We start from the raw sequence: 20,961 nt of genomic DNA on the forward strand, positions 1-20,961 counted from the left end.
TCTTCTCTCTCGCTCTCTCTCTCTCTCTCTCTATCTCTCTCTCTCTCTCTTCTCTCTCTCTCTCCTCTCCTCTCTCTCTCTCTCATTCTCTCCTGCTCTCTCTCTCTCTCTCTCTCTCTCTCTCTCTCTCATCTCCTCTCTCTCTCCTCTCTCTCTCTCTCTCTCTCTCTCTGTATGTAGATATGTGTGCATATATGTATAACGCACACACGTTTGGTGATTATTGTGAAGACATCGCAGACGACACAGCATAGCTTGCAGCGGACAGAGCGTAGCGTCTTATTTTGTAAAACTGGCCACGGTTCTCGGCACCAGCGGCAGCAGGAGACAGCGACGCAGCATAAGAGCCTAGCACCGTGTCTGTGCGCGGCACAAGCATGGTCCCCTAACGCCACATTGGGGCCCAGAGCAACGCCCACACACGCCCGGACACATACGCACACAACACCGAACACACAGCCAACACTGGGTGGCAGTCGTCATCGGCACAGGTCTGACAAGGTGGCCATCCACCTGCGGACGCAGCCTCTGATGGCCAGGTATTGGGCTCCATGCGATTTCAGTGGCGCTCTTCCGACCTTGACTCACGGCACCTGGGTTAAGATTGTCTCCGACTCCGAGCAGTGCATCACAATGCTGAGTCGACTACAATGCGAACTTAAGCGTTAGTGATTCTATTCCGGAATCGATTAAGAGGAAGGCTATCTCTATGGCAACAGTTAAAATCATGATGCGTTCTGTGGTCTTCATAAAAGCCCACGAAGGATGGCGCTTTAGCTATACATCACAGTGCTTCATTTGGACCGCAGATCAGGTGTCATGTCATTAATGCATGTGATTTCCCACTTGATTTGAGCCAACCCACCGACGATTTGGTTCGTTCAGCTCCTCTCTAACTCACGAGAAAAATCCAAAGAACTGATTGTAGCCTGGCTCAGCCGAAATTCGGTCGACTCCGGAGTTAGTGCCCACTCCGCCAGACGTCAAGACCAGGTCTGCAGGTGGCTCGCCGCCGAACGAGCGAGACACGCTCGTCCGGCTGGTCTCGTCCGCCCCTGCAACGAGCCCTCGTTCTGCTGCCGCCCGACCCTCGACCCGTGGAAAATCACCTTCGCAGCCTCGCCGTGCACTAACTCCGCCTTATGACCGACCAGCACGGCAGCCGCAGCCAGAGCATCCGTGGGATGGCTTGATTATCGGGCACGTGGCTCAGTGGGTGGCTTTCCAATACGCGGGCCAGCGAGCGGACCGGCTATCACCATACGTGCCGATGGCATCTAAATGGGTCCAGCAGACTTTGGGGTGCATAAATGCCATGACGGCCAATTATTAACCCAGGTCAAGAGCAGTAAATAACTAATTATGGTGAATATTACGGCGCCATCACGGCCATCTGTTTCGCAATCGACGCTTGTAACATGATCTCATGTTGCTATTTCGTGGCATGTTTTAGTACCTTCCTCACGCCATTTGATCATGCAACTGTCGCATTGGCGCTGTTCGGGGCTTGCGCAATTTATGACACCAGCGTGCCTAAATAGTACGCTATTGCAAATGATGTTCTACGTCATCATATTGTAATTGAAATCGAGAGCTGAACGGGCTCAAAGTCGGCTAATGAAAACATCTACCGATAAGCGCTCTCCCTTGCTTAGAGCTGAAAGTAGAAAAGTATTTCCCAATTTATTCGGGCTGCTTCAGCTCCCAGCGTTGAGAGAAAACGGGGCCAAATCAGGGAAAAAACTTTCTTGACGTATGTTGCGGATGAGTTCAGCAATTTTTTCCTGCTTGGCCTGCCGTCGTATTTTGCAAAACTACGCCCCTGTCTCGAAGCCGTTTATGTCAGCATTATCCTTGTGATCGAGTCTTCCTTTAAGACCCCACAAAGTGAGCGTAATGAGTGTGACGCTTCGTCCGTCTGCCCCGCCCTGTGGCGCTCACCTGGCTGCCTGCGGTGACCCCGCGCCGCGTCTGGCAGGTGCCCTGGCTCTACCTCGGTTCCCAAGCACGACCAGCCTGGACTCGTCGCTCTCGCAGAGTCCGTCGGTGGGCCGCTCGTCCAGCTCGTCCTCGTTCACGCTGACGGCCGCCGACGAGCAGCGGCCCGCCCGGAACACCCAGCAGGTCAGACCCCACCGGAGGCCCCGCTGACCTGGACTCGGCGGCGCCGTCCGCACCCCGGCGGCTGCTGACCCGTGCCGCCGCGATTACGCAGCAGGTCACTGCCTGTACTGCAAGCCCCAAAACGAAACTCGGGTTCTCTTCAATGTGCTGATGTTAATGTAACTCTAAGCATCTATGGGTTTGTGTATCCGTTGGCTGCATTTCGCATTATTTAGCGAATGTCGCGGCGCTGCAGTCAACGTGCGTGCTTTCACAGGTTTTCCAGGTGTCCCATCCAATCGAGTTCATTGGTATGAGCCTGATTGGTTGCAGTGGCTCTGATTGACTGCGGCTGCGGTAGCTAAGTGGCACTGCAATCCCTGGGCGCATGCAACCTTTATCAAAACGGGGTCAGTCTACCAAAAGACTACCCAAGCGCTAACACCCGACGCTGATACCAGCTCCCACCGCTAGCCGTCACCAGACTGCTCCATTTCCTTTCTCTGCACCTCGAGTCGCCCCCGTTGACACTGTCCTGCCCCTCGCGCCAGGCTCTGCTGACCACGTGCGTGGGTACGCTGGGCGAGCTGACCAGCCTGGTGGCGAGCGTGGCGCAGTATCAGCAGCGGCTGTCGGCCGGCGGTACGCCTGCCCGCGCCACCACCACCTGGGGCTCGTCGGCACTGCACACGCTCTTCTACTTCATGCGCTGCTCCCAGGTGAGTCGCGTCGCCGTTGGCGATGGAGCGAGGTGCAGTCAGAGGGCTGGAGGCTTTCGAGGGTACGTTGGCTCGTGGGTAGATGAAGCAGGAGTGATGTTGGCAGGGTCAATGCTGGGGATGGAGGCAGGTGACGTCAGGGGTTCAGGACATGAGCCTGCGCCGGTGCGGCTCGTAGATGCGCCAAGGCGCGAAGCGTTCCAAAGAGCAAGGCTTAAATGGCTGCGCTAGAAAATATGATCGATCCTGCACAATTTATGTAGTGTGACGTCATAGATGATTTGCATTAGAGCCAAGCTCCTTAGACTACGCCATGTCCCTGTAATGTCTGCATGACCACGTTGTCATGATTTATAAAAGTACGCCCTGTTTTTGCGCACGTTTGGGCTAACAGCGCAAAGGCTTTGCACACTGATGGTAACAACTCAAGTCAAGGCCATCAGCACCTGTTGGATGCCGACGCTCAGCGACAAACGACGACTTGCTTTACGCCCTCTGGTGTGAACTCCCCTACCAGTGATATTCTGTGGACAGCCCACACCCTCACCGCTAACCAATGACCCCGTACCCGCCGCCTGTCGCACCCGGAGCGCACCGGCCGCTCACCCGGCGCCGTGTTACAGCTGGAGCACGCCGAGCACGCCGAGCACGAGCGGCGCGCCCCCGTGCAGGAGCTGGTGTACGAGCGGCCGTACATCGTGCTGCCGCCGCTGGTCGAGTGGGTGCGCGTGAGCACGGCGCACGCCGAGCACCGGCACGCTGCCGTCGTCGACAAGGACGACGTGAACCAGGCGGCGCGACTGCTGCTGCCCGGAGTGGACTGCCCACCGCGGCTGACTGGGTCAGTTGGGGACTGCCCGCCGCCACTGACGGGGTCAGTGGGACAGCTTTGGCGCGGTGGGGTCACTGCTGGGACACTGGGGGCGGTGAGGACTCCACTGAGTCCTTACCGAGAAGGCAGTGGGACCACCGCAAAGCCAGTAGGGTCACCGCAGAGGCAATGGGGCCACCCCAGAGGCAATGGAGCCACCGCAGAGGCAGTGGGGCACTGCCGGATCAGTGGGGGCACCAGTGGGACAGGGCACCACCAGGACAAGGGCTACCACCCGTAGCTGTGGCGGACTATCAAGCGCGCTGCCGAGTCGGCAGGGGATTGCATACGTTGACTCGTCCGCGGGAAAAACGTTGAACAGCTCCAGTTATACCGTGCTTTGTATTCATCCTTGTCATAGCGCGTTTACTCTGTGATGGCGCGTTGTGGTCTTGACTGACTCACCTCTCTGACGGCTGCGCCTTTGCTCCGCCAGTTACGAGGAGCTGAGCTGCCCGCGGCGCCAGATGGACGAGGCCGAGTGCGCGCGCAAGTTCAAGATCGACTTGGCCTTCCGCATGCTCAGCTGTGGCCGCACAGACCTGGTGCCACACGCCCTCCAGCTGCTGCCCTCCACCAAGGTCAGCCTCGCGGCAGAGAAATGGAGGGAGAATAGAGTGGCGAGCGGCAATGAGACATTAGAAAATAAGGGTGATACATGAAACATATATTGATGCGGGTGATCTCTGACGAGCTCTCGACCTCTTATCTTGCCATTTGATCCTCCCGGTTTCCTACCGTTAGAAGGCCCTATTATGCGTCTAAGCTTCTGTTAAGCGTCTATTGAAAATCGCTCCCTTTGTTTGACCACATGCTGAATTCATGCGCCGCCGCTGATGGGCACGGCGCCGGTGTTGATCACTGCCTGTGCGCCGGTGCAGGGTCAGCTGCAGGTGAACACCGTCAACGAGTCGGGCCTGTCCCCACTAATGCTGGCCTGCATCCGCGGAGACGAGGCCATGGTGCGACTCCTGCTGGACTCCGGCAGCGACCTGGACGCCGAGACGCCGCCACTGAGTCCGACGCACCCCACAGGTCGGTCTCGGGGCGTCACGTGGCTGGCGCCCGCGGGCGGCGCCGGCCCGTTTCCGGCGTCGGGTGTCATGTGCGGTCGGATAGTCACACGCAATCCGATATCGTGACAAAGTAGGCTAAAGCATGGGTGCTCTCTGTGGTGTGTTTTTCCTTAAGCATTGTTGTGAAGACCCTTTGCCACATGTCATTAGTTGTTACAATCACGGAGCACTACCCAAGCAAAGAGAGCAGTAGTTTTGCCTCCATCCCCACCACCGAGCGTAGGACTAGCGCGCCGCGCCGCAGGGGCGTCCCTGACCGCCGCGCGCTCCCGCAGCTAACCCGGAGACGCAGCACTGGACGGCGCTAACGTACGCCACCATCCACGGCCACGCCTCCATCATACGGCTGCTGCTGGAGAAGGGCGCCAACGTGGAGGGCGGCGCGCGGCTCAGCGAGGACAAGTGCACCGAGACCCCCCTGCAGGTCGGTCGGATGACGCTGCAGTGGCGGTGGCTCGCGGTCGGACGCGTCTCTATGAATGGGAAATAGTGGGGTTGTATCAATGGGTTATTGGCAGATAGCTGAATGACCGATTCGTTTCAATTTAGTCCTGAGTCTCTCCATCAAATGCTGCAACACGGTGCCATTAAAAGTAGTTGTTTGGCGTCGAAATCTTGAACTGGTGCGATGTTATCTCCAAGAGGAAGTCAAGCAATGGATGATGTACCGACCGTCCTGAAGCATGAAATCCTGGCCACAAACGAGCTCAACACGTCGCCCACTGACCGCTGACCGCGTGACCTGTGTGTCGGCAGGTGGCCGTCGCCTCTGGCAGTGTCGACATTGTGTCACTACTGCTCAGCTACAGCGCGCTCCCCTTCCTCTCCACGCTGCTGAATGACTCACTCTGCTACTCCGGAGCCGCGCAGAAGGTAGCAGGGGCGATGCAGTTCTGAAGCGAGGGCTGGATATCTCGCAACTTGGATGCGACCGGATTGGCACAAAAATTTGTCATCACCTGAAGCGCCTGAATGTGTGCACCTTTTGAACATGCGTACCACAAGGCTGTGGGCCAGTTAAACTTCTAGCCAGCTGTCCCTCAAAAAGTCAGTCTCCCTCCCACCCCACTGTGTAGACATGTCCTCCGTATGACCTTGGCCCACGTTCCCGCCGCCGAGGTCACGCCCCCGTGCCTGACCCGTGACCCCGCGGCCGCCTCAGGGCTGTTACTCGGCGATCGCGGTGGCGTCGGCGCACGGGCAGCGCGCCGTGCTGCACCAGCTGTTGTCGCACCCGCTCAACAGCGGCCGCCAGGAGGTGCTCAGCCTGGAGGAGATCCTGGCCGAGGGCAGCAGTCAGCACACGGGACAGCGGCGCGGTAACCGGCTCCAGGTGCGGCGGCCGACCGCGGCGCGTCTTTGTGTGCTAGACATGGAATTTGAACTCAAGCGTACGGTCTCTGGTTTCACGCCATATGTTGGTCGCTGTTGAGGTCGGACCGAGAATAGGACCACAGCCGCCGCAAAAACGATTGGCACCTAACTTATCATTTCCAGAGGTTTCTACTTGTTTTTCCTTCACATTGCTGGTACGGAGAACGTGTTTTTCTTTTGAATACCACGCTCAGATATGAGTTATTTTACAAATTTTCAAGAGAGTCATTGTGTTTGCTGTGCTCAGGTGCTGCCAGTCAGCGTGGATGACCCCAGGACCAGCTCCCTCGGCTCCAACAACTCGGAGACGTCGCAGATGCTGAAGCTCACCAAAGCGCAGATCAAGGCTTTGCAAGAGGCTATGTACCATAGCGCTGAGAATGGCCATCTGGGTGAGTCGCGCACCATGTCCATACCTAGTCATCTAAATATATCATGCATTTAGCCGAGAGTAACGTGATTAAAACTCGCGTGAGCATCCGTTTTAGAGCCCAAGGCTCTGGCTAGTGCAGGGGGTCGGGTCTAAGTCCCTTTGCACGTATGAATATCATTGCGTTCTCTTGTGTACAACAAATGTTATTTCCGGTCGCTAATGTCCTACATTTTTGAAGAGCTAGGGACTTTGATAGGGTGCTAAGCTGTTCTTGCATGGCACCTTTACCACAAACTAAGTACACACCAGGTGGGGGTGTCATTCTCTATACCCCTTAACTCATTCTAAACTGACGCTCTTGCGCTTCTCTGCAGAGATCACACTGGACCTGCGGAACCTGGGCGTGCCCTGGACACTCCACTGCTGGATGTACACGCTGGCCACGGCGCACGAGCAGCGGCTGGAGAACATCATCGACCAGCTGCTGCAGGACTTCCTGCAGGTCTGGCCCGACGACTACTCGTCCCAGTTCGTCGACGAGTGCCTGCCGCTGCTGTTCAACATCTTCAGATACAGCAAGGTTAGCGTTCTGACGCAGTCACAGAAGGAATCTAGTTAGAGAGATATCGTTTTTACTAACCATCCCGGCTAGTTCAACCATGTTTTGCTGTCGAGAATCTTGCTGTAGGACGTTTTTAACTCACAGCACGTCACAGTCGCGTGAGATGGGGAGAAGGGAGGGGGGGGGGGAGGGGCTAGGCCTTAAGACCAGTTCTGATTGTGTGTGCTATAATAACATGACAAGGTAATCCAGATAACTTTGCTTTGATTTTTGCACGCTCATTTTACAACTCTTTTTATCCAGATGTGATGTTTTCAGAACGAGGGGACGTCTCTGCTGCTGGCCGACATCTTCTCATCTTGCTTCGGGCGGGAGGCCATCAAGGAGATCCGAGACTCGACGCTGACGGGGGGCCCACGGATTGACCCCAACTTCGTCAACAACCCCGACCTCTCGGACGTGCAGTTCCGCGTTGAGGGACGTGTCTTCTACGCCCACAAGATCATCCTGATCAACGCCTCGCCGCGCTTCAAGCAGATGCTGAACTCCAAGTTCTGCGACGGCAATCCTCCGATCGTGCAGATCAACGACATCCGCTATGACATCTTTGAGGTGAGGGGCGGCCTGGTCGTCGTGGTGTTCCGTAACTTGGTACAAAGGATCGAAGCTCCAGCGTGCGGTGTTTGTATGTCGCGCACATCTGGCGCTTGCTGCTGTCGGTCACCTGATGTATGATTCCATTGGTTTGTCTGGCATGTGTTCAAGCTGTTCAAAAGTTCCAACCAATCTCGCTAACAGCGAATATGAAACTAAACAGGGGTTTTTAGTCCAGTAAGGCATTAAGTATGTAACGGCGCGTTTGAGACCACATTTGCGCATTGCCATATCGGAAAGACAATGCAGCAGCGCGCAACTGCATCACATAGGAATTACTAGCACCCGTTTGCCGCCGCCTCTGTCGTAGTCCTGAAGCCCCTTTCGCCGCGGATGACCTGCTGAAACAGCTGCTGTGTTACGCATCTAGTGCAAAAGCACTTCTTCAAGTACTGTTAATCTGCGAAACCCTTGGTAATCCGCTGACGGTGACGGTCCATTTCAGCTGGTGATGCACTTCCTGTACAAGGGCGGGTGCCAGCAGCTGGCAGTGGGACAGACGGACGTGCTGGAGCTCATGGCGGCAGCGAACTTCTTCCAGCTGGACCGGCTGCTGCGCTTCTGCGAGGCCCGCTGCGCTAAGCTGGTCGACCTGGACAACATCGTCTCCATGTACATTCACGCCAAGGTGCGACCTCACTTGGGGCGGCAAGCAGCTTTGATTTGAACTAGTACTAGTGAACTAGAACTAGTGAATAAGCTGGTTGCATATGACGATTTGGAGTTTTGATAAATGAATGGGGCTTTGGAGCGTACCGACGGCAATGGTCAGGTGGCGCCCCGTGCTGCTTGTAGGGGCGAACATTGGTGCAACCATCGTGGTGAAATTGGGCACTGGTCAGCATCAGAATGCAGTGCAAGTTTTTTGTGACTTTCCATGACATTCTGCGCTTTCTCAGAAGTTTCTACGATTCTGCATTTGTCTAAGCAGTCACTTTCCTCTTCTATCTGACGCAACGTTTGCCATCCGTGGTAGCGGGCTGTGCGTTGGCGTTTCATAAAGCAGACATATTCTTATTTAGAATGTGCATTTGGAACGACTTTTTGTATTATAGCTCAAACGGAAACGCAAGATTAATGCAATTAGTAATCCTCTCGGAAGCACTGGAGCTGCTGCAGACAGAGTACAACATCATTTGTCACCAGTGGGGCAAATCGTTGCGTGTTCCGAACCAGGAAATCGCTGCTGAATCAGAAGGCCGAACGTGGCGTTTGTAACAGATCGGGACATGCGTATGCTCAGCCCCCGTGGTGCCGGCGAATCGTGAGGAAACAAAGCGCGCTTTTCAGTGGACACAGCGCTGCTGCACGTTCCTGACGAGACCACTTCTTCTCCGCAGGTGTACAACGCGGCGCAGCTGCTGGAGTACTGCCAGAGCTTCCTGCTGCAGAACATGGTAGCACTGCTGACGTACGACGACTCGGTGCGCCGGCTCATCTTCGGCAAGAAGCTGCACAACCACGACGTGCTGGCGGGCCTCCAGCTGACGCTGCAGTCGCGCGTCAAGGCCAAGAGCAAGCCGGCCAGCTAACCTGCTGCCGGCGCCACTTATTTATTGTTTGATTAGGTACCTCAAGTCGAGTCAGCTTGGCGGCGCGCTGCGCGCTGAGGAACCGCCCTCTGCTGATCAAGCTGATGTCGGTCAGGAGGGCTGGCCGCGGCAGACTTTAGTGTTGACCGGTATCTGGCCGGGATCCTCGGCTGCTGGCCGGTATTCGGTCGGGATCCCCGCTGCTGGCCGGTATCCGGCCGGGATCCTCTGCTGCTGACCCGTATCCAGTCGGGATTCTACGTCGCTGAGTCCCGGCGAACCAGGATTCCCAGTACAGTCAGGATTCTCAGCTGATCACCGGTGTCCAGCTAGGATCATCCGCTGATGGCCGGTGTTCAACTAGGATCATCAGCTGATGGCTGGTGTCCAGCTAGGATCATCAGCTGATGGCCGGTGTTCAGCTGGAACCCTCAGCTGCTGACCGGTTTTCGACCCTAATCCTCGGTTTCTGACCGGTATCCAACTGAGAGCCAGTGCGTTGATGGGGTGTGCACGTGTATGTATTTGTGTGCGGTGACCGGAAGTCCTGCCGTTACCCGCGTGTCGACTGCCGTCCCTTCCGACGGCGCTGTGGGCGCTCGTGCGGGCGTAGCCCACACTTGACGATCCTTGGTTTCTTGGTTGTAGCTATCATGATGACCGTCCTCCATGACATGTAACCCGCACTGCGCATGCGAGGGCTCGTGTGTATGTGTGTCTGAGTGCGCGCGTGTGTGTGTCTTTGTGCAGGCCGGAGCACGTGCCATCGTGCGCACTTTGTACAGGCTCGATCCGTGTAAGGTGAAGTGTATTGACCGTATTACAGATTCCGCAGCCACCTCAGCCCACGTACCCCGTTATAGTTGCTCAAAGTGTGACCTGTGCAGCGGTGGTGGTCTGTGCACACTTTAGCGTAGCGAACCATCCAGTGCCATTGAGTACAAGCAAACATATGGCACTCTGTGAATGTCGCGTGCCAATACTTGTACATAGGCTCAGTATTACCCGAGTGTTGTTCGCGGTCCCACAGCAGGGACGGAATATGATGTTGCTTGGTATCAGAATAAAAACAACGAAGCAGATGATTATGATAGAAGTGGAGTGAAGTGTCTAAGCATAGGTGATGAAAGGAATACGATGCAAGATTGTTTCACTGTTACCCACTCGGCGGAAATGGCTGACCAAATTTCTGTGTCCGTGAGATATTGTCTTATGATTTGTTTGCTTTGCATCAATATGCAGTAATAAACATGTTGATAAAGCGACATTGCGGTTTCATTGTGCGCAGTCCGTTCGGAGGCGCACATCCAATCATGCACCGCCTCTCAATACATAGGCACAGGGCCGTCTACGCCAATCACAAGTTTCGCCAACCAATCACCGACGGCGGGCAAGGAATCCGACCTGAAGTGGCCTTGAATCCAGCCATTTCGCCTTCTGATTTCACCAATGGCCGGCGAAGAGGTAGGCTGCAGGCGGCGGCAAACAAACGTGTTCGAGCACCGCGCGGACCGGAGCTTACATAAGAGTCACTTGAGGGCGTTGTGAGAACTGGCGGCACATCTACGTCATCGGCTATCAACAACACCCGCTGCGCACCCACCCCGCCAGACCTGCTCCTGTTTGGCCGTGGGCCGCGGTTCAGAACAGTCGCACGAGGTGCCGATGCTGCTACGTCCAAACCGGTGTCAACACTGGTGCTCCAGCGCCCGCAGCACCGCCCACGTGGGCCGCGCTGCGGACCAGTCACACGAGGAGTCGCTGCTGCCGCATCCACACCGGTGACAACACTGGTGCTCCAGCGCCCGCTGCACCGCCCACGTGGACCGCGCCGCGGACCAGTCGCAGAAGGAGCCGCTGCTGTCGCGTTAGCACCGGTGACGATTATAATGCTCCGGCGCCTGCAACACCGCCTACGTGGACCGCGCGGCGGACCAGTCGCAGAAGGAGCTGCTGCTGTCGCGTTAGCACCGGTGACGACTCTAGTGCTCCGGCGCCTGCAGCACCGCCTACGCGGCAACACCACTCCTCGGCGCCCGGTTCAGCCGTGGGGCATGCTGTACCAAGGAGGTGACGCACGCCTGCGAATCTTTCACTCCACTTTTGAAAGCGTACCATCAATATTTCTAACACAAATGGTGGCAACGACAGAACTTCGAGAACATTATTTCTGCGCAAAACTGTGTACAATACAAGGCCTTCTAATGCACAAAATGGTACGTGTAGGAACATTGAACGCAGAAATTTATTCGCGCTATGCATGACTATTACGCGAGAAAACTAATCAGTAAACTATTTAGGAAACTAATTAGTGCTGCAGTTGCACAACCAAGCGCTTTTAATCGAGGTAAGTAGTCCTGTGGCTTCGCAAGAGGGTGTTTTTAAAATATGTCACCTGGTGGGACACTCTAATAGCGTGACATTCAAATCATTGGGATCCAGATATTTACCAAACAACATTTTAGCTTTATTCTTTTCTTTAGAGGCACTGTAGTGGTTTTCCGTACTGACAGACTATACTTATGTCGTGGCTGCGTGCTTTCTTAAATAACACTGTATTCTCGAGACATGGGTTATCCGTATTCGAGCAAACTTTGCCGTATTATCACAGCGGTCAGGGATGGAGTTATTACCAGAGACGGTGATAGGAAACCAGCGTGGACAATACCTTAAAAAGATACATGCAATTTAAGTTCAAATGATTTTCCGCGGGCATCTCAACGCACAGTGCTCGTCGCATGCCACAGCATAACCAGCTGATAGGAACAGTGGTCGTGGCAATGTGGCCTTGCCTCTGAGTGAGGACATGGGCGTCTCGAGTGTAATCGCAGACGAACTGATCTGACATGACCTGTTCTGACCTGGTTGATCTCACCCGCTCTGACAGGTTATGGCTTCATCCGACGCGGCCGAGTCCATCGCCTCCTTTACGGCAATGGTGATGTGTCATTTGGATAACCGCGGCGCCACAGCTGGGGTAAAATTGCCACATTTGGGAAAACCGGTGACGAGGTGGCCGAGTGGTTAAGGCGTTGGACTGCTAATCCAATGTGCTCTGCACGCGTGGGTTCGAGTCCCATCCTCGTCGGGATGGTTTTAGATCACACAGGCCATTAAGTGTCTACCAGCATCTGACCGGAATGTTGGTCCAGTCCGGAACGCAACAATTCCCGACTTTGTGAGAAAGTTCTCTGAACGCCGTGGGCGGAAAGGTCGGGCCTGCCGACGAACTGATCCGAATCCATCCCACCTAAGACTAAACAGAAGACTGGCATTCTGGAGAGAACGTGTTTGCGCCAACAATTTGCTGAGCAAAAAAGGAACAATATTGATACCACTTTTGATTGGTTGGGAATTCATACCAATATTGTTAGAACGGCGTCGTATATGCGACTACTAACGAACTGTGACCTACTCGAATCCCATATATCAGTTTTCCAAACAACCCAAAAAATAATAATAAACCGGCATAATTACCACACGCAAAGATGGACTCTCGTCTAGGCATACTGTTATGAGGCGAATTAGGACATACTCCAACTTGCTGTGCATCGAACTAAAATTGGTGTCCGCAAGCCCTTTAAAGGCATACTGTTCATAGCATACCACGAGAGAAGCAAATGATAGGAACCGCGCCGGCGTAGAAATCGTAGCCTTTGGACTTGTTCCTGAATGAGAAAATAGCTGCCTCGAGTGGGGACCTCACTTCATAGGCTCATATGACCTGATCTGCTATGATCTGCCTGGAAATGGTCAGATAGCACCTGCCTTGGTCGGATGTCATCTCACGCAATGCAGTCACGTCCATTTCCTTCGTTTGGGTGCGAAGGTGAAAAGGTGCCAGGTGAGAGGTGGCGGGGACGAGGTGGCCGAGAGGTTAAGGCGTTGGACTGCTAATCCAATGTGCTCTGCACGCGTGGGTTCGAATCCCATCCTCGTCGGCAGGGTTTTAGGTCACACAAGCCACTCGATGTTGGCCGGCATGAAAGCGATCCCGTCCAGCCTGCGGCAGCATGGCAGCCTACCAGCCTGCCTACTTCATATCTACCATTAAATCCCACAATCCCAATCGAGCAAGGCCGAGAAAAATACAATTGTCGATCCGTTCATATCTGGCGTTTGTGTGCGCACTGCTTTTATTGGACACCTAAAAATGTGCTGTAAAAAATTAAGAACAGTGTACTGTTGTTTGGCGAAGAAAATGGAAATGGGAAAGCCACATGATCCAAGCGACACACTGGTTCAAAATTCAACAACTGCGCTTCTCGGTAATAGGCCCTCGCCCGCTGGGCCAATCACAAGCGTTCTTTTATTCGCACCGTTAGAGGTAAACCCGGTGGTTGTCATGACGACGTTGGATGCGGCTGCGGGGAAGAACTTTAATACCGTCACAAAGCGTTGTCCACGTTATTTTTACTCAAAAGTAGCTAAAATCGATATCCTTACTACGTCTTAATGGTGCTGCAGTGGCGCTCCCAAGTGCCTTTAATCGAGGTAAGTAGTCCTGTGGTTTCACGAGAGGATGCTTTTGAAATATGCCCCATAGGTGGGACACTCCAATAACGTGACATTCAGATCGGTGGGACCCAGATAGTTACCAAACAACCTTTTACCTTTATTCTTTTCTTTAGGTTCGCTGCAGCGGTTTCCGCACTGACCGGCTATACTATTATCATGGATGCGTGCCTTCTTAAATAATACTGTACTTTCGACTCATGAGTTCCCGCACCCGTGCAAACTTTGCCGTATTATTACAGCGCTCAGGAATGGAGTTATTAGCAGAGACAGTGCTAGGAAAGCAGCGCGGACAATACGTTAACAGCTTGCATGCATTTAAGTTCAAATGATTTTGCGCAGGAATCTCAACGCATAGTGCTCGCTGCATGCCACAGCATAACCAACTGATGGGAACTGTGCTAGCGCACAGGCCGTGGCAGTGTGGTCCTGCCTCTGAGTGAGAACATAGGCGTCTCGAGTGTAATCGCAGACGAACTGATCTGACATGACCTGTTCTGACCTGGTTGATCTTACCTGATCTGACAGGATACGGCTTCATCCGACGCGGCCGAGTCCATCGCCTCCTTTACGGCAATAGTGGTGTGGCATTTTGGTAACCGCGGCGCCACAGCTGGGGTAAAATTGCCAGATTTGGGAAAACCGGTGACGAGGTGGCCGAGTGGTTAAGGCGTTGGACTGCTAATCCAATGTGCTCTGCACGCGTGGGTTCGAGTCCCATCCTCGTCGGAATGGTTTTAGATCACACAGGCCATTAAGTGTCTACCAGTATCAGACTGGTATGTTGGTCCAGTCCGGAACGCAACAACTCCCGACTTTGTGAGAAAGCTCTCTGAACGCCGTGGGCAGAAAGATTGGGCCTGCCGACGAACTGATCCGAGTCCATCCCGCCTAAGAACAAGCAGAAGACTGGCATTCTGGAGAGAACGTGTTTGCGCCAACAATTTGCTGAACAAACACAAAATAAAACAATATTGCTACCACTTTTGATTGGTTGGGAGTTCATACCTATATTGTTAGAGTGTCGTCGTATATGCGACTAATAACGATGAGTCCTTCTAAGCTCTTGAATCAGCTGACTGTGACCTACTCAAATCTCATACATCAGTTTTCCAAACAAACAAAAAATGAAATAACCCGGCATTATTACCACACGTGAAGATGGGCTCTCGTCCAGGCATGCTGTTTTGAGGCGATGCATCGAACTAAAAATTAGTGTCCGCAAACCCTTTAAACGCAACTGTTCGTAGCATACCACGAGAGAAGCAAATGATGGGAACAGCGTGGGTGTAGAAATCATAGCTTTTGGAGTTGTTCCTGAATGAGAAAATAGCTGCCTCGAGTGGGGACCTCACTTCATAGACTCATATGACCTGATCTGATATGATCTGCCTGGACATGGTCAGATCAGACCTGCCTTGGTCGGATGTCATCTCACGCAATGCAGTTACGTCCATTTCCTTCGTTTGGGTGCGAAGGTGAAAAGGCGCCAGGTGAGAGATGGCGGGGACGAGGTGGCCGAGAGGTTAAGGCGTTGGACTGCTAATCCAATGTGCTCTGCACGCGTGGGTTCGAATCCCATCCTCGTCGGCAGGGTTTTAGGTCACACAAGCCATTTGATGTTGGCCGGCATGAAAACGATGCCGTCCAGCCTGCGGCAGCATAGCAGCCTACCAGCCTGCCTACTTCATATCTACCATTAAATCCCACAATCCCAATCGAGCAAGGCCGAGAAAAATACAATTGTCGATTTGTTCATATCTGGCGTCTGTGTGCGCACTGCTTTTATTGGATACCTAATAATGCGCTGTAAAAAAATGAAGGAGAGTGTACTGTTGTTCGGCGAAGAAAATGGAAATGGGAGTGCCACATGATCCAAGCGACACACTGGTTCAAAATTCAACAACTGCGCTTCTCGGTAATAGGCCCTCGCCCGCTGGGCCAATCACAAGCGTTCTTTTATTCGCACCGTTAGAGGTCAACCCGGTGGTTGTCATGACGACATTGGATGCGGCTGCAGGGAAGAACTTTAATACCGTCACAAAGCGTTGTCCATGTTATTTTTACTCGAAAGTAGCTAAAATCGATATCTTTGCTACGTCTTAAGGGTGCTGCAGTGGCACTACCAAGTGTCATTAATCGAGGTAAGTAGTCCTGTGGTTTCACGTGAGGATGGTTTTGAAATATGCCCCATAGGTGGGACACTCTAAAAACGTGACATTCAGATCGGTGGGACCCAGATAGCTACCAAACAACCTTTTAACTTTATTCTTTTCTTTAGAGGCGCTGCAGAAGTTTCCATACTGACCGGCTATATTAATATCGTGGCTGCGTGCCTTCTTAAATAATACTGTATTCTCGACTCATGAGTTACCCGTACCCGTGCAAACTTTGCCGTATTATCACAGCGCTCAGGGATGGAGTTATTAGCAGAGACAGTGCTAGGAAAGCAGCGCGGACAATACCTTAACAACTTGCATGCATTTAAGTTCAAATAATTTTCCGCAGGAATCTCAACGCATAGTGCTCGCTGCATGCCACAGCATAACCAACTGATGGGAACTGTGCTAGCGCACAGGCCGTAGCAGTGTGGTCCTGCCTCTGAGTGAGGACATAGGCGTCTCGAGTGTAATCGTAGACGAACTGATCTGACATGACCTGTTCTGACCTGGTTGATCTTACCTGATCTGACAGGATACGGCTTCATCCGACGCGGCCGAGTCCATCGCCTCATTTACGGCAATGGTGGTGTGACATTTGGGTTACCGCGGCGCCACAGCTGGGGTAAAATTGTCAGATTTGGGAGCAACGGTGACGAGGTGGCCGAGTGGTTAAGGCGTTGGACTGCTAATCCAATGTGCTCTGCGCGCGTGGGTTCGAGTCCCATCCTCGTCGGAATGGTTTTAGATCACACAGGCCATTTAGTGTCTACCAGTATCAGACTGGTATGTTGGTCCAGTCCGGAACGCAACAGCTCCCGACTTTGTGAGAAAGCCCTCTGAACGCCGTAGGCAGAAAGATTGGGCCTGCCAACGAACTGATCCGAGTCCATCCCACCTAAGAAGCAGAACTCTGGCATTCTGGAGGGAACGTGTTTGCGCCAACAATTTGCTGAACAAACACAAAATAAAACAACATTGCTACCACTTTTGATTGGTTGGGAGTTCATACCTATATTGTTAGAGTGTCGTCGTCTATGCGACTAATAACGATGAGTCCTTCTAAACTCGTGAATCAGCTGACTGTGAGCTACTCAAATCTCATACATCAGTTTTTCAAACAAACAAAAAATGAAATAACCCGGCATTATTACCACACGTAAAGATGGGCCTCGTCCAGGCATACTGTTATGAGGTGATGCATCGAACTAAAAATAAGTGTCCGCAAACCCTTTAAACGCAACTGTTCATCGCATACAACGAGAGAAGCAAATGATGGAAACCGCGTGGGCGTAGGAATCATAGCTTTTGGACTTGTTCCTGAATGAGAAAATAGCTGCCTCGAGTGGGGACCTCACTTCATAGGCTCATATGACCTGATCTGATATGATCTGCCTGGACTTGGTCAGTTCGCACTTGTCTTGGTCGGATGTCATCTCATCCAATGCAGTCACGTCCAATTCCTTCGTTTGGGTGCGAAGGTGAAAAGGCGCCAGGTGAGAGGTGGCGGGGACGAGGTGGCCGAGAGGTTAAGGCGTTGGACTGCTAATCCAATGTGCTCTGCACGCGTGGGTTCGAATCCCATCCTCGTCGGTAGGGTTTTAGGTCACACAAACCATTTGATGTTGGCCGGCATGAAAACGATGCCGTCCAGCCTGCGGCAGCATGGCAGCCTACCAGCCTGCCTACTTCACACCCACCATTAAATCCCACAAACCCAATCGAGCAAGGCCGAGAAAAATACAATTGCCGATTTGTTCATATCTGGCGTCTGTGTGCGCACTGCTTTTATTGGATATCTAAAAATGCGCTGTAAAAAAATGAAGAAGAGTGTACTGTTGTTTGGCGAAGAAAATGGAAATGGGAGTGCCGCATGATCCAAGCGACACACTGGTACAACATTCAACAAATGCGCTTCTCGGTAATAGGCCCTCGCCCGCTGGGCCAATCACAAGCGTTCTTTTATTCGCACCGTTAGAGGTCAACCCGGTGGTTGTCATGACGACATTGGATGCGGCTGCAGGGAAGAACTTTAATACCGTCACAAAGCGTTGTCCACGTTATTTTTACTCAAAAGTAGCTAAAATCGATATCCTTTCTACGTCTTAATGGTACTGCAGTGGCACTACCAAGTGCTCTAAATCGAGGTAAGTAGTCCTGTGGTTTCACGAGAGGATGGTTTTGAAATATGCCCCATAGGTGGGACATTCCAATAACGTGACATTCAGATCGGTGGGACCCAGATAGTTACCAAACAACCTTTTAGCTTTATTCTTTTCTTTAGAGGCGCTACAGCAGTTTCCGTACTGACCGGCTATACAAATATCGTGGTTGCGTGCCTTCTTAAATAATACTGTATTCTCGACTCATGAGTTACCCGAACCCGAGCAAACTTTGCCGTATTATCACAGCGCTCAGGAATGGAGTTATTAGCAGAGACAGTGCTAGGAAAACAGCGCGGACAACACGTTAACAACTTGCATGCATTTAAGTTCGAATGATTTTCCGCAGGAATCTCAACGCATGGTGCTCGCTGCATGCCACAGCATAACCAACTGATGGGAACTGTGCTAGCGCACAGGCCGTGGCAGTGTGGTCCTGCCTCTGAGTGAGGACATAGGCGTCTCGAGTGTAATCGCAGACCAACTGATCTGACATGACTTTTGACCTGGTTGATCTTACCTGATCTGACAGGATACGGCTTCATCCGGCGCCGCCGAGTCCGTCGCCTCCTTTACGGCCATAGTGGTGTGGCATTTGGGTTACCCCGGCGCCACAGCTGGGGTAAAATTGTCAGATTTGGGAGAACCGGTGACGAGGTGGCCGAGTGGTTAAGGCGTTGGACTGCTAATCCAATGTGCTCTGCACGCGTGGGTTCGAGTCCCATCCTCGTCGGGACGGTTTTAGGTCACACAGGCCATTAAGTGTCTACCAGTATCAGACTGGTATGTTGGTTCAGTCCGGAACGCAACAACTCCTGACTTTGTGAAGAAGTTCTCTGCACGCCGTAGGCAGGAGGGTTGGGCCTGCCGACGAACTGATCCAAGTCCATCCCACCTAAGAACAAACAGAAGACTGACATTCTGGAGGGAACGTGTTTGCGCCAACAATTTGCTGAACAAACACAAAATAAAACAATATTGCTACCACTTTTGATTGGTCGGGAGTTCATACCTATATTGTTAGAGTGTCGTCGTATATGCGACTAATAACGATGAGTCCTAAACTCGTGAATCAGCTGACCGTGATCTACTCAAATCTCATACATCAGTTTTCCAAACAAACAAAAAATGAAACAACCCGGCATTATTACCACACGTAAAGATGGGCTCTCGTCCAGGCATGCTGTTATGAGGCGATGCATCGAACTAACAATTAGTGTCCGCAAACCCTTTAAACGCAACTGTTCATAGCATACCACGAGAGCAGCAAGTGATAGGAACCGCGGGGGCGTAGAAATCATAGCTTTTGGAGTTGTTCCTGAATGAGAAAATAGCTGCCTCGAGTGGGGACCTCACTTCATAGGCTCATATGACCTGATCTGATATGATCTGCCTGGACATGGTCAGATTGCACATGCCTTGGTCGGATGTCATCTCACGCAATGCAGTCACCTCCATTTCCTTCGTTTGGGGTACATCGGTGAAAAGGTGCCAGGTGAGAGGTGACAGGGACGAGGTGGCCGAGAGGTTAAGGCGTTGGACTGCTAATCCAATGTGCTCTGCACGCGTGGGTTCGAATCCCATCCTCGTCGGTAGGGTTTTAGGTCACGCACGCCATTTGATGTTGACAGGCACGAAAGCGATCCCGTCCAGCCTGCGGCAGCCTGGCAGCCTACCAACCTGCCTACTACATACCTACCACAAAATCCCACATTTCACTGGCCGCGCGACGATCAAGGCCAAGAAAAATAAAATTGTCGAGAGGATCATATCTGGCGTTTGTGAGCGCACTGGTTTTATTGGATACCTAAAAATGCGCTGCAAAAAATGAAGACGAGTGTACTGTTATTTGGCCAAGAAAATGCTTGTGCTATTAACAGGACGTCCACACGTCCGGCTTTTTAACACGCGCTCGAGTCTAGAATCAATTTGGCCACTCCGCTTCCGAAGTTTTTCAACAACAAAAATATATCACCGTTGCGGCGTAACCGTTCTAACGTTGGTAGGTGCACAGCGATATAGGACAACGATACAGTTCTGTTGGGAGGTAAACATTTGCTTGCACTAATGACAAAGTTTTGGCGCTTCTACGCCGCGCCAAATTTGCATGCCTTTGGACAATTGAATAGCGGGTCTTTTGGCATGGAAATCTAGGTGTACATGCTCATGTCGCTGACGTGTGGCGGGTAGAAGTCAGACCATCACTACCATCAAATACAATTCTTGTGGAACCGTTCAAGCTAACGTAACAGCCTAAGATTGAAGGGATTATCCCATCCTTTTACTTTCACTCAGTGTTACATCAGATGCGTGCGACTTGAGCACTAACACGAGTTTTCCTGAAATATTTCTGCGTAACTCAGAATTTTGACTCGAAGCGGCCGACCGCTTCCGGCGAAAACTCATGTGACTTAATGCTCACCCATTATGAAATAAATACGTTTAACTTGGTTTGCTTTTTCCAACGGTTGATCCGTTGTGTTTGCAATCAATAATGCGTCGAAACGTTCGTGTAATAAATGCTACGAAACTTGAAGCACTGTTTAGACAAAAGATATGCGAGCATAAAGCTATTATTCCGCGAATCCAACAAAACCTTGTGCTATGGCTTTGCTTGCTCCTTTATGGAGTTAACCACAGTGCATCTTTTCGAGGCGCACTTGATGATTTGAAAATGACAGCACCGCATGATCCATGTGACGCACTTGCTTCAAACTCGGAACCAATGCGGTTCCCGGCCCTTGCCTGCTGGGCTGATCACAAGCGTTGTTTTATTTGCACCAGTAGAGGTGTGCACGATAGTTGTCATGATGACGCGCGATGATAAATGATTCAAGATGGTCGACGCGACCGTAGGGAAG

At 52.4% G+C, this 20,961-nt stretch overlaps 1 protein-coding gene and 8 non-coding genes across 9 annotated transcripts in view; all 9 read left to right on the forward strand.

Annotated features, from left to right (window-relative positions):
• Positions 1-10,529, forward strand: part of LOC119092197 (ankyrin repeat and BTB/POZ domain-containing protein 2) — a 97,947-nt gene extending 87,418 nt beyond the window's left edge. The window contains exons 13-25 of the mRNA XM_037215174.1: positions 1,979-2,124; positions 2,655-2,822; positions 3,446-3,663; positions 4,130-4,274; positions 4,575-4,728; positions 5,045-5,193; positions 5,526-5,642; positions 5,932-6,102; positions 6,391-6,535; positions 6,891-7,096; positions 7,397-7,690; positions 8,178-8,360; positions 9,073-10,529. Coding sequence (XP_037071069.1) covers positions 1,979-2,124; positions 2,655-2,822; positions 3,446-3,663; positions 4,130-4,274; positions 4,575-4,728; positions 5,045-5,193; positions 5,526-5,642; positions 5,932-6,102; positions 6,391-6,535; positions 6,891-7,096; positions 7,397-7,690; positions 8,178-8,360; positions 9,073-9,264 — 2,288 coding nt within the window. The 3' untranslated portion in view covers positions 9,265-10,529. The remainder of the gene's footprint in view (positions 1-1,978; positions 2,125-2,654; positions 2,823-3,445; positions 3,664-4,129; positions 4,275-4,574; positions 4,729-5,044; positions 5,194-5,525; positions 5,643-5,931; positions 6,103-6,390; positions 6,536-6,890; positions 7,097-7,396; positions 7,691-8,177; positions 8,361-9,072) is intronic.
• Positions 10,530-12,270: 1,741 nt separating this feature from the next.
• Positions 12,271-12,352, forward strand: TRNAS-GCU (transfer RNA serine (anticodon GCU)). Its single transcript has one exon. It is a non-coding gene; the product is annotated as a tRNA-Ser (tRNA).
• Positions 12,353-13,123: 771 nt separating this feature from the next.
• TRNAS-GCU (transfer RNA serine (anticodon GCU)) lies at positions 13,124-13,205 on the forward strand. Its single transcript has one exon. It is a non-coding gene; the product is annotated as a tRNA-Ser (tRNA).
• A 1,221-nt stretch (positions 13,206-14,426) lies between these two features.
• On the forward strand, positions 14,427-14,508 carry TRNAS-GCU (transfer RNA serine (anticodon GCU)). Its single transcript has one exon. It is a non-coding gene; the product is annotated as a tRNA-Ser (tRNA).
• Positions 14,509-15,287: 779 nt separating this feature from the next.
• On the forward strand, positions 15,288-15,369 carry TRNAS-GCU (transfer RNA serine (anticodon GCU)). The gene has a single exon. It is a non-coding gene; the product is annotated as a tRNA-Ser (tRNA).
• A 1,223-nt stretch (positions 15,370-16,592) lies between these two features.
• TRNAS-GCU (transfer RNA serine (anticodon GCU)) lies at positions 16,593-16,674 on the forward strand. The gene has a single exon. It is a non-coding gene; the product is annotated as a tRNA-Ser (tRNA).
• Positions 16,675-17,449: 775 nt separating this feature from the next.
• TRNAS-GCU (transfer RNA serine (anticodon GCU)) lies at positions 17,450-17,531 on the forward strand. The gene has a single exon. It is a non-coding gene; the product is annotated as a tRNA-Ser (tRNA).
• Positions 17,532-18,751: 1,220 nt separating this feature from the next.
• TRNAS-GCU (transfer RNA serine (anticodon GCU)) lies at positions 18,752-18,833 on the forward strand. Its single transcript has one exon. It is a non-coding gene; the product is annotated as a tRNA-Ser (tRNA).
• Positions 18,834-19,610: 777 nt separating this feature from the next.
• Positions 19,611-19,692, forward strand: TRNAS-GCU (transfer RNA serine (anticodon GCU)). The gene has a single exon. It is a non-coding gene; the product is annotated as a tRNA-Ser (tRNA).
• The last annotated feature ends 1,269 nt before the right edge of the window (positions 19,693-20,961 follow it).

Source organism: Pollicipes pollicipes, unplaced genomic scaffold (assembly GCF_011947565.3).
Source record: "Pollicipes pollicipes isolate AB1234 unplaced genomic scaffold, Ppol_2.1 Scaffold_3447;HRSCAF=4054_pilon_pilon_pilon, whole genome shotgun sequence".
In the NCBI taxonomy this organism is placed as follows: Eukaryota; Metazoa; Arthropoda; class Thecostraca; order Pollicipedomorpha; family Pollicipedidae; genus Pollicipes; species Pollicipes pollicipes.